Genomic DNA, 18,196 nt, shown 5'->3' with positions numbered 1-18,196 from the left:
GCGAGGCCCCAGCGGCGATTCTCCGGACCGCGATGGGCCGAAGTCCCGCCGCTGGGAGGCCTCTCGCGCCGCTTAGGTTTGAACCACCTCTGGTGGCGGCGGGATCGACGGCGCGACCAGGCCCCTGGGGTCCTGGGGGGGGGGCGCGGGGCAATCGGACCCCGGGGGTGCCCCCACGGTGGCCAGGCCCGCGATCGGGGCCCCCCGATCAGACTCCGGGTCAGTGCCCTGGGGGCACTCTTTCTCCTCCGCCTCTGCCATGGCGGAAGCGGAAGAGAAACCCACAGCGCGCATGCGCCGGTGGTGACATCAGAGGCAGCTGGCCGCTGACGTCACCGCCGAGGCATGTGCGAACTGGCGAAAGCCTTTCGGCCAGCCCCGCTGCCGGGCGGCGAGCCTGAAAGGCCGCTGACGCCGGTTTTTGAGCCAGTCGGCGCGGTGCCAACCGCTCCGGCGCCGGGCTAGCCCCCAAAGGTACGGAGAATACCGCACCTTTGGGGAGGCCCGACCCCGGAGTGGTTGGCGCCACTCCCCTACGCCGGGACCCCCCGTCCCGCCGGGTAGGGGAGAATCCCGCCCATAGTGTCCAACTACAAAACCCCATTACGCATGCAGCCGGCACATCACCTACCAAAGCCCAGACACACATCTCCCCACACCCCAACCCCCCTCCCAACAAACTAACCAATATATATGTTCTTCCTTCGAATTGTTCCATTATGTAGATTAAATCCCAACCACTATTCTTTTCAACTGATGAGAATTAATCAGCTCATATATAAAAAGGTCAACAGCAGAGTTGGAAGTTCAGTGGAAGGCTTGACAGGTTTGCCAATGGTTTAGTGGGAAAATGCAAAGAGAAACAGAGATGCCGGGACCAGGAAAGCAAAGGTTAATTATGGTTGGTGCTGTGTTTGCTGCTCACAGCAAGGATAGTAGAATACGGCAACAGGCTTGAGCACCACAAGGGAGGAAAAGACAACCAGGGTTCAGACTAACTGAAGTCCGTTGACTTAAACTGCAAAGTATTTGAAAGAAAGAAAAAGACTAGCATTTAGGTAGCGCGTTTTATACCCGTCGTATGTCTCAAGGCACTTTCCAGCCAATGAATTATTGGTCACTTCTGTGGAAAACCTGGCAGCCAAATAGTGCACAGCAAGCTCCCATGTACAGCAATAACCAGATAATCTGCTTTTGTAGGTAAAAATATTGGCCAGGGATAACTCCCCTGTTCTACTGCGAAGGTGTATCATGGAATCGTTTACATCTGTCCGAGAGGACAGACAGGCTTCATTTTGACGTCTCATTTGAAAGGTCACACCTCGGATGGTACAACACTCCCTCAGTACTGCACAGTACTGAAGAGTCGCCATTGATTTTTTTGTGCTCATGTGCTGGAGTGGGACTTCAACCGGGAACTTTGTCTCAGGGGGGAGTGTGCTATCAACTGAGGCACCATTGGCTTGTGCTCAAAAGCTGGATGGAGTCAGGAGTGGGCTCAGCTGTGATACATAGCTGGAACTGAATAGCCTTCTCCAACACAGGGCCAGGATTTTGTCAGAAATCCAGCGGCTACCCCTCCTGGGCTGTTTGGGGCAGCCCTGATGGGTTTTTAGGCCCACCATGCAAGTAATGAGCTGCCATTGGGGCTCCCATCCCAATGACCTGTCTCACCAGCAGCAGCGGGAAGCTGTTAAATGGCCACTTAAAGGACATAATTGGCCACTGGGCGGGAAGGCCTTTCTCCATCATCCACATGGCGGTGTGAAGGTCTGACAGTCCACCCCTCACCCTTTTCCAACCTCACCTCCTATCTCTCTTGTAGTCTGCAAAGAATTCAGCTCTCTCAGTCTGGGTTTATTCATGACCAATGGCCATTTGGTTGAGGTACCAGTGGAACTGTACTTCAGCAACAGTCTGTGTCTTGAGAAAAGGGGAGTAACAAGATGATTTTGTTTGGGATTACTGCTACTGTGTATCTACATTTACAAAAGACTGCAAATGCACACAACAATGAAGGTAAATCTGCTTTTCAAAATGGTGGGGGAAATTGCTCTGCCTGTAAACAACTACACTATCCGTGGAAAAAGGTGGGATCCATTTCGGCTCAAAGCAGCCACATGTTTCTGTGAAATATTACTTGCAAAGCCACTCCGAACTCAAATAAAATTTCATCCAATTCCGCCCTGCAAAAGCAAGGCCGCTACTGAAAATGTTTCGCAGTTATAAAGGGTTATAATTGAAATTCAATCTTCTGTGCAAAGTCAGCCAGGGCTCTGCTGCTCTAGCTTTCTGTACAGCCTAATATTACCCTCCCACCCCTATCTCCTCACAAAAAAGGTGTTGCTTACCCTTCGCCTGCGATGTGCCAGTGACGGGTCTGGGATGTTGCCGTTCCCGTTAGTCGTATCGCTGGAGCACTGGTTGTTAATTGATGATGGCCTTAAGACATGGCCACCCTCGTGTCCTCCCTCAGCACTAATCCCACAGCCGAAAACAAAACTCGCCAGCGAGTGGTAATGAGCCAGCAGCACGACCCCATGGACCAGCTCTGCCAGTGACCAACAGTGCTCGCCGATTTTAAGCAAGTTCTAGGTAGATGGAAAATGCAAAATGCTAAATTTTATAAGGTGGGAAAAAAATAATGATTTAATTGTTTTTCCCCTGCTTCACTTATTTCATTGATTAATTTTTCTGGATTCCCTCCCTCCCACCACCCTCTCCCAACACACACACACACACACACACACAAGAGAGAGACTCCCAGGCCTCCAATATTATTTTGAAATGAGCCCAAAGAGCCAGGCAAGAGACATCAGATTTACCCAGAGGAGAAACATTTGGCTCGTGCACTCTACAAACTAAGAGGTGGTTTTGATGAGTAAATAAGGAGAAACTGTTTTCAGTGTTGGGTGTTTTGTGAACCAGAAGACACAGATTTAAAGGTAACTGGCAAAAGAACCAGGGAAATAGGGGGCGGGATTCTCCCATCGGGCGGCTAAGTGTCGGCGCCGGTGCAAAAACGGGAGTGTTTTACTCCGGCTTCGGCGCCCATTCCGGGACCCCATTCTCCGGCCCACAGGGGGCTAGCACGATGCTGGAGCGGTCCACGCCGCTCCAGTTGCCGATCCCGGCGTGAACCTGGCGCTGCGGGGTCCGCGCATGCTTAGTTGGGCCAGCGGCAACTAGCGCATGCGCAGTGGCCTTCTTCCCCGCACCGGCCCCAACGCCAAACGGCACAGGGCTACAGGAGCCGGCACGGTGGAAAGGAGGCCCCCAGCCAGAGAGGCCGGCCCGCCAACTGGTGGGGCCCCAATCGCGAGCCAGGCCAATCAGCCAGCGAATCGGCATGCCGGGCACGTGCTGGCCCGGGTCCTGGAGTCGGCGCATACCCTGACTGACGCTGCACCGACCACATCGCCGACGCCGGGTAGGAGAATTCGGTCCAGGATTTCTGTTAATGCAGAACAAGTAGTTCTGCTATGGAATGCACTACATGGCAGTATGGTGTAAGCAGATTAAATAGTAACTTTCAAAAGGAAACTAAATATGAATGGGAAAACAAATTGCAGGGCGGGGCTGCACGGTGGCACAGTGGGTTACCCCTGCTGCCTCACGGTGCCGAGGACCCAGGTTCGCTACCAGCCCTGGGTCACTGTCCGTGTGGAGTTTGCACATTGTCCCAGTGTTTGCGTGGGTTTCGCCCCCACAACCCAAAGATGTGCAGGTTAGGTGGATTGGCCATGCTAAATTGCCCCTTAATTGGAAAAAATGAATTTACTCTAAATTTATTTTAAAAAAATTAAACATTGCAGGACCATGTGAAAGAGCAGATGAGTGGGTCTAATCTAATAGCTCTTTCAAAGAATTAGCACAGGCACAATGATTTAGACAGAACATAAAGTGCAGAAGGAGGCCATTATCAAGAAGAGTACACAGACACTTCAGAACTAATTTTAATAGAAATAATAATTGATCAAAATGGTCTTGCTGTTTTAAGTTTATCATTTTATTTATTTCAAAACAATCGTTTCTCAGGGAAATCCAAACATATATATAGGATGTGGTTGAATGGTGGCTCAAATTCACCCTCAACCCAGATGGCATGTACGGTTCTTAGAAGGATGAATCTCACCTCAATGTGTTGTTTGGTGATGAGCCAGGGCCTATGTGCCAGGATTTTGTTGATCTCATTAAGGTTCCTCAGTCTCTGAGGGATACAGTCGAGTCCCTTCAGCCACTGTGGGTCACCACCCACCTGCAAAAACTGATTAATGTGAACCTCCACCAAATAAGAGGACTGGTGTCGGGCTGCCGCCTAGAAAGGTGCGTATGTGAGAGAGAGAGAGAGAGAGAGAGAGTGTGAGAGCGATTGTTTAACAAACAAAAATCAAGATTATCATAGAATTTACACTGCAGAAGGAGGCCATTCGGCCCATCGAGTCTGCACCGGCTCTTGGAAAGAGCTCCACACCTCCACCTTATCCCCATAACCCAGTAACCACACCCAACATTAAGGGCAATTTTGGACACTAAGGTCAATTTATCTTGTCCAATCCACCTACCTGCATGTCTTTGGACTGTGGGAGGAAACCGGAGCACCCAGAGGAAACCCACACACACACGGGGGGAACGCGCAGACTCCGCACAGACAGTGACCCAAGCCGGGAATCGAACCTGGGACCCTGGAGCTGTGAAGCATTTGTGCTAAGCACTTTGCTACTGTGCTGCCCTAGGACCTGAAGCCACAGTAAATTAAACAATGTTCCTTGATTGGCCATTGTACCAACTTGTGTGGCACTGAGGCAAAGAGACGCAAGAAATATGAGCAGGAACATGCCATTCGGCCCCTTGATCTGCTCCACCATTCAGCAAGATCATGGGAGTAAATTTTGAGGAAAACGGAATTCTCAGACACAGCACTGGAGAAAGAAACAATCACGAGCTCGTTCCACCTCCGAACAGATACTGGGTTCCTTACTCTGAAACCATTTCGCACCATACGGTGAAATAGGGAGGACATGGTACGGGGAAGAAGGATTTAGGCACTTGTGAGTTTCTCTGCCTTCAAAGCGTAACCTTAGTTTAAAAATGAATGATTTGTTTTAAAAGAGGCATGCTCCAAGCAACTCTTCTTTAAAAAAAATTGTCACAGAGAATTAGAATTTTTGTATTCAATGTTTGAGCATTTTGTAAAATAGTGAACATGTAAAACTATTGAGCTTGAGTGATGCAGGTGCTGGCTTAACAAGTAGAGATTTCCATTGAGACAAAGTTAGGGTGAGGTCATTGAGGCTAATATCACACAGGAGCTGAACTGATATAGTGGTATAACTATCAACAAAAAACATTGGTCATTCCAATTGTCAGCACAGAATGCGAGCCAGAAGAAGTTCCTGAAGTTAACATAAAAAGAGGGAGCCACTACAGAAAGTGGAGGAAGACATCCCACATTTACTGAAGTGATCATTCTTCCCCCACAATCTCTATCACAGAGATAGTTCAGCATTAACTGTCTTTCATTCGTTCGGCTCCCTCAAACAGCTGCGTTAATCCATCGCACTCAGTATTTCCTGCCAGAAAAATAGGGTGGTAATAGTTTAACTTTCCTAATATTAACTAGGACAGCCATAGCACTAGGGGTTTGGATGGAGAGAAATTTGTCGAGTGTATTCAGGAAGAATTCCTCATTCAATATGTGGATGGCCCGACTAGAGAGGGGGTAAAAACTTAACCTCCTGTTGGGGAATAAGGAAGGGCAGGTGACGGAAGGATTAGCAAGGGATCACTTTGGGACCAGTGACCATAATTCCATTAGTTTTAAGATAGCTATGGAGTATGATAGATCTGGCCCAAAAGTTAAAATTCTAAATTGGGGCAAGGCCAATTTCGAGGCTATTAGGTGGGAACTTTCAAAAGTTGATTGGGGGTGCCTATTTGCAGGCAAGGAGGCAGCTGGTAAGTGGGAGTCTTTCAAAAACGTTCAGGGTGAGCACATTCCTCTTAGAGTGAAGGGTAAGGCTGGTAGAAGGAGGAAATCCTGGATGACTCAGGATATTGAGGCCATGGTCAAAGGGAAGGATATGACATGCATAGGCATCTGGGATCAAGTGGATCCCTTGAAAAGTAAAGGGTTTGTCGGAGTAGATAAGGCAAAGGAAAATCCAAAGAGCTTTTACAGATACATAAAGGGTAACTTGGGAGAGGGTAGGGCCTCTTTAGGATAAATAAGTTCATCAATGTACAGGTCCATTAGGGATGGGAGAGGTCCTAAATTAATATTTCTTGTCAGTATTTACTGTTGAGAAAGGTAGAAATTTAGGGAAATAAAAAGTGATGCCTTGAGGAGTGTACATATTACAGAGAAGGAGGTGCAGGAGGTATTAACGCGCATCAAGATAGATAAATCCCCAGGATCAGATGAAATGTATCCCAGGATGTTGTGGGAGGCTAGGGAGGAAATTGCCGACCCCCTAGCTGAGATATTTGAATCATCGACAGCCACAGGAGGTGGCTAAAGATTGGAGGGTAGCAAATGTTGTGCCCTTGTTTAAGAAGAGTTGTAGGGATAAGCCTGGGAACTACAGACCGGTTAGCCTTACTTCTGTATTGGGTAAATTGTTAGACGTTATTCTGTGTGTCAGGATCTACAGGCATTTAGACAGGCAAGGGCAAATTAGGGAAAGGCAGCATGACTTTGTAAGGGGAAAGTCATGTCTCATGAATTTGATTGAGTTTTTTGAAAGGGTAAGCAAGAAGGTAGATGAGGGCAGTGCAGTCGACGTTGTCTACATGGACTTTAGCAAGGCCTTTGACAAGGTACTGCATGATAGGTTGTTGCAAAAGGTTAAATCTCACGAAATCCAGGGGGAGGTAGCCAATTGGATACAAAATTGGCTTGGCGACTGAAGCCTTGGGGTGGTTGTGGAGGGTTGTTTTTCAAACTGGAGGCCTGTGACCAGTGGTGCGCCTCAGGGATCAGTGCTGGGTCCACTGTTATTTGTTGTTTATATTAATGATTTGGATAGAATGTAGGAGGCATGGTTAGTAAGTTTGCAGATGGCACCAAGATTGGTGGCATCGTGGATAGTGAAGAAGGTTATATAAGATTGCAACAGGATCTTGACCAATTAGGCCAGTGGGCCAATGAATGGCAGATGGAGTTTAATTTAGATCAATGTGAGGTGATGCATTTTGGTAGATCAAATCAGAGCAGGACCTACTCAGTTAATGGTAGGGAGTTGGGGCAAGTTACAGAACAAAGAGATATAGGGGTACAGGTTCATAGCTCCTTGAAGGTGGAGCCGCAGGTGGACAGGGTGTTGAAGAAGGCATTCAGCATGCTAGATTTTATTGGTCAGAAAATTAAATACAGAAGTTGGGACGTCTTGTTGAAGTTGTACAAGACATTGGTAAGACCACACATGGAATACTGTGTTCAGTTCTGGTCACCCTATTATACAAAGGATATTGTTAAACTAGAAAGAGTGCCATGATGTGGAGATGCTGGCGTCGGATTGGGGTGAGCACAGTAAGAAATCTTACAAGACCAGGTTAAAGTCCAACAGGTTTGTTTCGAATCACTAGTTTTCTCAGCACTGCTCCTTCCTCAGGTGAAAGTGCAGAAAGAGTGCAGAAGAGATTTACAAGGATGCTACCAGGACTTGATGGTCTGAGTTATAAGGAGAGGCTGGATAGTCTGGGATTTTTTTTCCTGGAGCGTAGAAGGCTTAGGGGTGATCTTATAGAGGTTTATAAAATAATGTGAGGCATAGATAAGGTCAACATCTTTTCCCAAAGGTAGAGGAGTCTAGTTTAAGGTGCGAGGGGAGAGATATAAAAGAAACCAGAGGGGAAAATTTGTCACACAGAGGGTGGTGAGCATCTGAACGAGCTGCCAGAGGCAGTGGTTGAGACGGCTACAATTCTTTCCTTTAAAAAAGTTAGACGGTTACATGAGCAGAGTGGGTACAGAGGGATATGGGCCAATGCAGTCAAGTGGGACTAGCGTAGTGACAGAAACTGGGCGGCATGGACAAGCTGGGCCAAAGGGCCTGTTTCCATGCTGTAAACATCTATGACTCTAATAAAAATGCTTAAAACATTAACCAGAAGTGACAGGGATTTACCCAGAGGAATGAAAAAAAGCCCTGCCTAGACTGGAAATGGTACATGTGTCAGGAGGCTATAGGGAAATAACACAAACTAAAATTCCCCCAAACCTCCTGAGATCAGAATAAAGGCCGAAAGAAGACATTGTGATTTTAGTCGGGTCTTGAGTCTGAAATAGACGCTGTAGCTGAACCCTGGCTTTCATGGCATCCCAACCTTAAGTGACTCAAGACAGAGACACAAGGACCCAAGAAATCAATGAACGGTCTATGAAAAGGTCCTGTATAGGAATCCTGATTTATTAAAGCTGGCGACTTGCCTACAACACATTTGTTGAAGTACACCTCAGTGGGTTAGATTATTGCAGTAGTCCAGCTCCCACAGTGGAGGATGCATTCTATTACTAGACACCACAAGGAGATTCAATTGCTTCAGTGGGCATCCTGTTTTGAAAATTCTATTAGTGGCATGCTGACTACCATGAGAATCTCTGCTTCAGCACACCTAACACCCTCTGTAGAGGGTGTCTTAATTTTAAAGTTCTTAAATTTGTGTTCAAATCCCTCCTTGCCCATGCCTCTTCCTTATTCCCATGGTCTCTTCCAATCCTACAATCCCATGAAAAATTTGTGACCCTCCCAATTCTGGTCTGTTGCATCTGCTCTATTTTTTTAAAAATCACCCCTTCATTGGCAGACGTGTCTTTTGAATCCCATCCCTAAACCTCCCTGTCCCTTCATCTCTCTCTCTTCCATTAAACAATCGTCTCTGACCAAGCTTTCATTCTCCTGTCAAATGATCTCCCTTGTAACATGGTGTGAATTTCTGTTTGATAATACTCCTGTGAAGCATCGTGGGATGTTTTACTACATTGGAGGTGCTTGTATAAATGCAAGTTATTATTATTGGGTGTTACAGGTTTAAAACATAAGATCTGACACAGCAAAAAAAAGATTGGAAAAAGGGAAAAGCAAATCATAAACCCTCACTCTATCCTTCTTAGGTATGCTCCCTTTACAAGTGTTCCTCTAAGCCAGTGAGGCCTGTGACTGAGAGGCTGCACAGGTCAGCCTGCTCCAAGAGTAACCATGAAGGGTTAGTGTGACACGCACCAGTAATGAAATCTCTTCTGAATGTCTGTCCCTCCTGTACAGAGAGAGCAAAATATGAAACTCCGCAAAGTGGTTGCTAAACCCCATGCATTAATGCCACACCAAACCATGCTATTTTCCAAAGCTCGGCAGAAAAGAGACATGACGTTACCATGATGGCGATGTAGTGTCGGTAGTGGAAGGGGAGGGGTCCGTCCATATGTAGCAGGTAGTGTTGGGTTTTCAGGAATGTCTCCAGGTATTGAGGGTGGCATCCCATGAGCTGCACGACTCCGTCTAGGCAGCTCCTGCTGCCCAGTGCCCTCACAAACAACAGGTGGGTCCGCTCATTCTCTGCACCCGTCTTGTTGATCCAACATTAAAAACAAACACAACAGCAAAGTCAGTATAATTCCTTAAAACCCATTCACTTCAAATAAACCAGGCTAGTCATCAAGTTTATCAATTTCACAAGCTTTCTTTAGCTTCGCCCATACCATCTCCTCCCAAATGTGGAAAGCGAAACGTAAGTGGTTACAACTTTTAACATTTCCCCCACTTCATGTGTATGCAACTCATTATAAGAAGATAAGAACTAGGAGCAGGAGTAGGCCATCTGGCCCCTCGAGCCTGTTCCGCCATTCAATGAGATCATGGCTGATCTTTTGTGGACTCAGCTCCACTTCCCCACCCGAACACCATAACCCTTTATTCTTCAAAAAACTATCTTTATCTTGGAAACATTTAATGAAGGAGCCTCAACTGCTTCACTGGGCAGGGAATTACATAAATTCACAACCCTTTGGGTGAAGAATTTCCTCCTATATTTGTTTTATTCATTATATGTGGCCAGTGAGTATTTCCAATTCATCTCAACTAGGACATCAATTGGGGTAAGCAGAACACTAATTGAGATAACAGGAATACAGGCATAAGCAAGACTAGTCAAATAATTCATTAATCTAAACACTATAGATGGCAGGGCAGGCAATGTGCTGTAGCTGCAGTATGTGAGAACTGGTGCTTACCAATGTGCCTGCAGCTCAAGGAAATTCGACTCAGAGTTAATGAGTTGTAGTCTGAGCTTCGGACACTGCGGTGCATTTGGGAAGGGGAAAGTTACCTGGATACTTTGTCCAGGAGGGAGTCACACCGCTTAGGCTAGGATTTTCTGATTTGGTCCACAGTCAGGGGCAGGAGGGTGCAATGAGGAAGCGATTCAAGTGGGGGGAGTTAATAGGAAAGTAGCGGACAGTATGGTCGGGGGATCGACACAATTCTCTTTAGCCGAGAGCAAGTCCATGAGTTTGTGTTGCCTGCCCGATGCCTGGGATTGGAACACTGCTCTGGGCTGGAGAGGAACTTACAGTGGTCTCTTTATTTAAGACAGGACATAATTGGATTAAAAGCAGTGCAGAGAACATTCACTCGACTGATCCCTAGGATGAAGGGGCTGTCTTATGAGGAAAAGTTAGACAGGTTGGGCCTGTAGCTTTTGTGGTTGTGAAGAATGAGAAGTGACCTTATTGTAACATACAAGATCATGAAGGGACCTGATCGGTTGGCTATTGAAAGGACGTTTCCCATTGGGGAGAGACTAGAACTAGGGTAAACAGTTTAACTTAAGGGGGTCTCCCATTTAAGACTGAGGTGAGGAGAAGTTTCTCCCTCAGAAGGTCGGTAATCTCTCCCCCGGCAGAGGCTGGGTCTTTGAATATCTTTAAGGTTGAGTTGGATAAGATTTTTTTACTGACAAGGATGCCAAAGGGTACGGTGGGGGGAGGGGGTGGGCAGACAGGAAAGTAGAGGCTACAATCAGATCAGGCATGGTCTTATCAAAATGGCAGAACAGGCTCAAGGGGCCAAATGGCCTTCTTCTGCTCCTAATTCATATCGTAGAATTTACAGTGCAGAAGGAGGCCATTCGGCCCATCGAGTCTGCACCGGCTCCTGGAAAGAGCACCCTACCAGAGGTCAACACTTCCACCCTATGCCCATAACCCAGCAACCCCACCCAACACGAAGGGCAATTTTGGACACTAATGGCAATTTATCATGGCCAATCCACCTAACCAGCGCATCTTTGGACTGTGGGAGGAAAACGGAGCACCCGGAGGAAACCCACGCATACATCGGGAGGATGTGCAGACTCTGCACAGACAGTGACCCAAGCCGGAATCGAACCAGGGACCCTGGAGCTGTGAAGCAATTGTGCTATCCACAATGCTACCGTGCTGCCCTTAACATATAACATCATGTTGTGATGTTATATTTCCCACAACGCTGGCATAGGCCAAGTGTGCATTTGGTGGAAAACATCAAGAGGAAAAGCACTCGCTTCCCCAGGAATTGGAAGAACATGAGGGAAGGGTCACTCATGTTTCTGTAATCTATGCTTAATGTCTGGTTACACAGCAGCACAGGTTTATCTAGGAGGGAAGGCCGCACATTTACTCTCTCGTCTAATAGCCACAGGTACCGATGAAAAAGAAAGCAACCAAAAGCCTGCAAACATAAATTGTTGGCAAAATAAATGAAAACCTTTTTAATAATTGCTCTTGAGATGGCTTCTCAACACGCAAGGGTAAACTGGGCCATTCGGGTTTTTTCCGGGCGGGGACAGCAATATGGGCCAGCGAAACTGCAGTTGGGCTTGGGAGTTGAAAAATTAATCAGACAGGATTCCAATATTTGATTTTTATCCGGTGACCTATTGGACTTCAGTATGATAGAATTGGGTTGGCAATGATGTCCTTATAACTGAAAATCCCTCCCTTGAGCAAAAGCCAATGGACAAGATGTTGGTGGCCCGAAAATGCCTGTAGAACTATCCCTCAGTGTTAGTCGCAGGAGCCCACTAATAGCAACCGTCTCTAGAGTTAGCCCGTGCAAGAATTTAAAAAAAAACCAAAATAGCTAATTTTCCAAATCTCCTTTCAGTAAACAATTAATTTGAACATTACCTCATGCTCGGGTATCAATGGATTTTGCCCATTGGTGCATGGTCGAGGGACCCTGCCTGCCCGCTCCTGTAAGAGAATCAGGAGAAACAAATGTTATCAAACACCAGATTGACGTACTATTCGGCTACTTGTCAAAGTTCTTTTCACAACCAGGCAAGCTTCTGGTTATTATATTATTATAATAATAATAATTGCTTATTGTCACAAGTAGGCTTCAATGAAGTTACTGTGAAAAGCCCCTAGTCGCCACATTCCGGCGCCTGTTTCGGGGAGGCCAGTACAGGAATTGAACAAGCGCTGCTGGCATTGGTCTGCATTAAAAGCCAGCTGTTTAGCCCACTGTGCTAAACCAGCTTCAGTTGATTTCCTCTCTTCTTTTATAAGTATATTTAGAAACATAGTTGTGAAGTCAAGGCCCACTGCGCAGAACACTGGCAGTGGTTTAAAAGAAACAAGAGGAGGTAAATCAGGAAATAACAATTAGACAACGCCAGGTTTGGTTTTAAAACCCTTTGATATTTTAAGTGGAATAATAAGTTAAAGCAACAGGCAGACTGCGGACTTCTCTAGCCCCGCTCGCCAGGATCGTCTAGCTCTGCCAAAAGTCAGTGGGCTTTTGACTGGGCCGCCGAATCTCCAGGGGCGGCCACGATGGGGCCAGAAGATCCCGGCCTTCAATTCCACAGCATGCGGGATGGAAGTGGAAGAGGTATATTTGGGGGTTAGACGAAACAAGGGAAGAAAGGTCAGGACAGCATTGACTACAGTTGTGAATGCTAAATTGAAAAAAAGTGTGAAATTTTGCAACAGAGAGGCAAACGTTTGCCAAAAGTTTCAGCAGAGGTTGAAAGGAATCCATATCTCTGAAAACACTGGCTACTGGGGACTTGGTACATGAACCTTGCATCATTCACTTGCATGGGGAAATGTTTTGCAGGGATGATTTACTGCCAGCATTTTAACTTATACTCTTCAAAGGACACAAAGGAAGTAAAGTAGGCAAATAACCTAGGGAAGAAGTGAGAAATAAAGAAAATACATTCCTTAAAACCCATGTCCCAGCTTTTAGTCAGTGCCGTAATGTCTCCTTATCTGCCTTGATTGATTACACTCTTGTGTGGCAACTTGAGACATTTTGCTACATTTAAGAAGCTATATAATTACAAGTTGGTGGGTGAAAGGACAATGAGTGATGACAAGACCAGGTTCAGCTATTGTACCCTATATGACAAAATAGCCAGCCAACGATCACTAGGTTCAGATATTAATAACTATGAGAATGATGTACCACTGGGTGGTCCTTGCCTATGGAACCATACCCACGTCTGAGGCAGTGCCTACAAACACATCAATCAGTCCAATAATTGTGCAGCAGGCAAAGCTGTTTAAAATTCTGGCACTGAAAAGCTTTACAGTAAACACAAGACTGTTGAGGGGGTTTCAAATAACCCGGGACGCAGAGAAGCACGTCCAGCTCGTACTGTGGAGATCTGCAAATATGTGTCCGTGTAGTGAAATGTGGAACAGTGGTGCTGCTCGCATCTAGGTCGTGTCAACACAGCACCGAAGTGATAATCTATCAGTGTATTCTGAACTTCATCTATCACATTACGCTACTGTATAGCTGGACAGAGTAGCTCAAAAGGCAGATAAAGAAACACACAAAGGCTGAGAGAGCAATATTTAGTAGCCGGGAGGAGAACCAAAAACAGAGGCAGAGAACAGAAAAAAAAACTAGAAGCAGAGAGAATAGCAAAATGTCAACAGAGAAAAACAAATGCGAAAAAAATATTAAGCAGAACAGGAAAGGAAAGAGGCAAGTAACAATAGAATCAAAGGTGATACACAGAGCCAGAGATAGAAGAATGAAGGTAGAGGGAGAAATGGAAAAGAGTGAGGTTTAAACATAAAAACAGCTTTACAAGGAAAAGGGGAAAACGCAAAATGGAGGCAAAAAAGTGACAATAAATGTTGGCCACGGCAAAATGGTTATTAATGATTAAAGGTCAGTTATTACTCACACTGGAAAAAGATCACGCCAACACTTTAAAAGAATGCGGTATAGTTTTTCAGTGTTTGCTGGCACTATCATGCCCATGGTAGCTCTGGAAAAGTGTGCATTGCAGCAGCTTCAGTAAATAATAAGTTGTTTCAAAGACGACTGATTCTTTGTAGTTATCAAAGCTGTACGCACAACGGAGTCTTTAAGGAGTTGGCCACTGAAACCCTTTAATAATAATTGATAGCATGAACCCAAAGATGCAATCGGTGTAGATTTGCACCCAAGTGGTACAAGATACCCTACAGCTTTGTCGGTCAGGCAAATGGCACCATTTTCAACTTCGATGTCCCTGTGTTCACCTTACAAAAGGTACGGTTAAAAGCCATTTCAGCACGTTAACACAAGTGACATTTGAACTGGCTTAAACCATACTTCCTGGTGCCATACCACTCTCTTCCCTCCTCACACATATACCGTAAAATGGTAGTGTTACCTTTGCCTCCTACACAAAAATCCCAACCATATTCCGAAGCCAATCACTGTCGAACAATGGAAAACTCTCCAATTTCAGGAACCAACATCAGCACATTTTACTTTTCAGTGAGCATTAGCACAGTTAGATGCAGAGTTTATCTTCAACAACAAGTCTCAACATCATGCCAACTTATATTTCCATTTCCCACACCAGCCGCAAGTGGGATTGCAGATGTAGCTCAAGGCAGAACATTTCCATTTAATCTGGAAATTAGGCCACAGCCAATTTTACTTGCTTGGGAGGTTGGGGGGGGGGGGGGGGGGGGGGGTTATTTGTGCCCTGTCTCCCTGATTGGAGAAGTCTGAAGTCCTCCATAAGCTGGGCTGGGCACTATATTTTAATGTTCACTGCAAAAAGAAGAGACACTCTTTTACCTGCAATGGGCCTGAAGTAAGTAAAGTCGCCATAGTCCCAGGTGATGATAGGATGCTTTCCCCTTTGAGGGCGTGAGCTGATCGGTGGTGATTTAACCTGAGGAGCACCACACCTCAGGTGAGGGGCAAGTTTGAGAAGGCAGGGCCTTCATGAATAAGCTCAACCAGTACTGGAATTGAACGCTCTGTTGTCATTGCTTTGTGTCACAAACCAGCTGTCCAGCCAACTGACCGAAACCCGCCCCCAAAGGGCCCAACACCTGTATTATATATGGCTAAAGGTGCCTCTCCTTTGTCTTTACTGATATGGTACGCATTATGCTTCCAGTCAATGTGCACATGCTGCCTGTCCACCCACCATATTGGGTCCTATGTCGTTGCATCCAAAAAATGCAGTTTAGCTCATTTGGCTAGCCAGCTGATGCAGAGCAAGGCCAGCAGCATTCCTGCACTGGCTGAGTGGCCCTGCCTTTTCAACCTTGCCCCTCACCCGAGGTGCAGTGATCCTCAGGTTAAATCACCACCAGTTAGCTCTCCCCTCAAGGGGGAAAGCATCTTATGGTAATCTGGGACTATGGCGACTTTACCTTTTACTTCTTCAGTTTTGGCACAGCCGCTGACGCACTGAAGACGCAAAGAGTTTGAACGCTACCTGCCACTGATACTGGGGAATGTTTGCACTGCAAGTTTTTCTAATGCTGATCAGGGTGGCAGGTGTCCATGTTGGAGAGTGAAATGCTCATTGCCAATTTCGCCACATAGTCAGCATAAAACGTTCACAGGGAAACCCCTGACCCAAAAAATGCGCCCAAGTTCCATTTGTGAAAAACAAAATCTCACTGCAGCACTGTGCCTTTTTTCACTCTTCCCACATAAACCAACACTGAAGCCAAACTGAGACTATTGTATTTGTGCCATTTCATGGGTAACTGTGTGCTGTAGGCTGGTGCCCACTTGCACCTAAGTTCACATAGGAGCATTTTAGTCAGTAAACTGTGGAGACCTTCACCCCAACAGTCCCGGCTCACAGACATCAATAGAAAACTAACAATACTCTGACATATTGGCAGTCTCGCTGTTGGAGGCTTGTGTAGGAGTTACTCTTCTGAGGTTCTCCGCTTCGTTCACACTACATTTGAGGCGTGATATAACTGTCGCAGGTTGCTAAATGCTGGCACTACGGATGCCTGAAATGGCAAAGTGTTCCATTTCCCCTGCACCAACCTCCCCTCCTAAATAACCACAGAAACTGCGCAGAGAATAAATGTAAAACTTTGTTGAAGTCTTGCTGCAGGATGTCTCCTCCAAATGCAACAAGTTGAGAAGCCCATACCAACACAATGTCACAGCGGCCTGGTCTCCCAATGCATCAGGCCTTCAGTTCAACCAACATTATGGAAAAAGGTATTCCACAAAGACTAACTTTGGATGCTGAAATTCACAGCATGTCAGCATTAAACAATTCATCACCTTGGACTGAGACCAAGTTTTTGAGACTGCAGCTGACGGCTTTCTTTAGTCCTTTACGGTTTGAGAGGAAGAGTTACTTGGTTTCCTGCACTGAGTTTTATTTAAATACTAAAACTTTCTTCTGTCATAGAAAAAAAAATGTTAACCCTTTCTTCCCCACCAAGAAGAAATAAATACATTGATGTCAACTGCGAAAACAAATGCGTAGCTTTTATTTTTCGAAAGGAGAGATGAGGAGGAGTGTTTTGATCAAGAAGTATTCTCCAGACATTCCTTCCCCTGTCAGCCTTCAATCAAGCGGCAGTGAATGGGTCTCTCTCGCAAGCTTAAAATTCAGCTGTCATATTTCAGGATTTAATTATTTTTTGCGCATTGTTCTATTTAAAGGCTATGTAAAAGAAAAGTACTTTAAAATATTGGATTTCCACTGTTTAAAAAAAGGCAACAGCCACTTTCCAACTTATACTAAAGCCAGACACGAACAACATTATGAAGGACTGTGGGAAACAACAGGGGGACCATTATCTCATCCCAAGGACTCTGAATAGATGTTCATACTGCGGGCGAAGAGAGGCAAATGGAATGTTGTTGCCTATTAAAGAAAGAACTTGCATCTTTCACAACCATTGGAATGTCCAAGTGCCAGGGACCTGGGTTCAATTCCAGCCTTAGGTGACTGTCTGTATGGAGTTTGAACGTTCTCCCAGTGTCTGCGTGGGTTTCTTCCGGGTGCTCCGGTTTCCTTCCACAGTCCAAAGATGTACAGTGCAAGTGGATTGGCCATGCTAAATTGCCTCTTAGCGTCCAAAGACATGTAGGTTAGGTGGTAGTACGGGGATAGGGCAGGGGAGTGGGCCTAGGTAGGGTGCTCTTTCAGCAGATCGGTGCAGACTTGATGGACCGAATGGCCTCCTCCTGCAATGTAGGAATTCTATGGTTCTATGGAGTTAGCGTATTAGCTTTGAGTCAAGCAGGGTAGGGTGGTATAGTTATTATTTCCATTTTATTGCACCAAGTTTTACAGATTGAATTACATGATTAACTATTGCCCTATGTTCAATTTACCGTGAAATAAAAGCATCTAAGATAAAACCTTGTCTCACCTATTGGTTAACGCAGTCTTTCAAGGAGATTCATGCAAAAAGATACAAATGTTTAGTCCAAATCACAAGGGGATACTATTGTTACGATCCAGTGAGACAATCTGGAAATGTTACACATCTATTAGATTTTGCTGGAACCACAATGTCCCAAGTGTTGCATGAAAAAGCGACCATGAAACCCTACAGGTTGGCCCACTTGTTGAAAGCCCACCAACAGTACAATTTAAATTCAGACCACAAGTTTCTATATATTTCTCCGAGCACCAGCTGGTCAAGCACCGTACACACCAAAGGCAAGACTTTGTCACCCCTTCAGTTCTGAAGGTCCTTTAAGTTTCCTTGAAAGTAATTGCTGCTCAGGAACATATGCTCAGACTTGTTCTGGGCTCGTATCCAAATATTCCCCATTCTTGAAAGGCTGGTCAGCATCACACACTGCAGTACAACATTCATTTTGATTTTTTAAATATATATCTGTAAAAATGTACTTCTGATGATGTTATCTAACATCAGAATTTTGGGGTTAAATTTGTTTTCTTCCCTATC

General features: G+C 45.7%; 1 protein-coding gene across 7 annotated transcripts in view; it reads right to left on the bottom strand.

Annotated features, from left to right (window-relative positions):
* Positions 1–18,196, bottom strand: part of LOC119952452 (sestrin-1-like) — a 71,897-nt gene that overhangs the window by 16,916 nt on the left and 36,785 nt on the right. For 5 of the 7 annotated variants that reach the window (XM_038776221.1, XM_038776223.1, XM_038776224.1 and 2 more), the window contains 4 exons: positions 12,167–12,232; positions 9,376–9,567; positions 4,136–4,318; positions 2,352–2,591 (listed from right to left, as the gene is read on the bottom strand). In XM_038776221.1, coding sequence (XP_038632149.1) covers positions 2,352–2,591; positions 4,136–4,318; positions 9,376–9,567; positions 12,167–12,232 — 681 coding nt within the window. Of the gene's footprint in view, positions 1–2,351; positions 2,592–4,135; positions 4,319–9,375; positions 9,578–12,166; positions 12,233–18,196 lie in introns of all 7 variants that reach the window. The other 2 variants (XM_038776227.1, XM_038776225.1) reach the window with 1 other exon arrangement.

The sequence above is a fragment of the Scyliorhinus canicula genome, chromosome 17, assembly GCF_902713615.1.
Source record: "Scyliorhinus canicula chromosome 17, sScyCan1.1, whole genome shotgun sequence".
In the NCBI taxonomy this organism is placed as follows: domain Eukaryota; kingdom Metazoa; phylum Chordata; class Chondrichthyes; order Carcharhiniformes; family Scyliorhinidae; genus Scyliorhinus; species Scyliorhinus canicula.
Note: the sequence above shows the minus strand (reverse complement) of the source record. Positions and strands in the feature narration are given on the sequence as shown.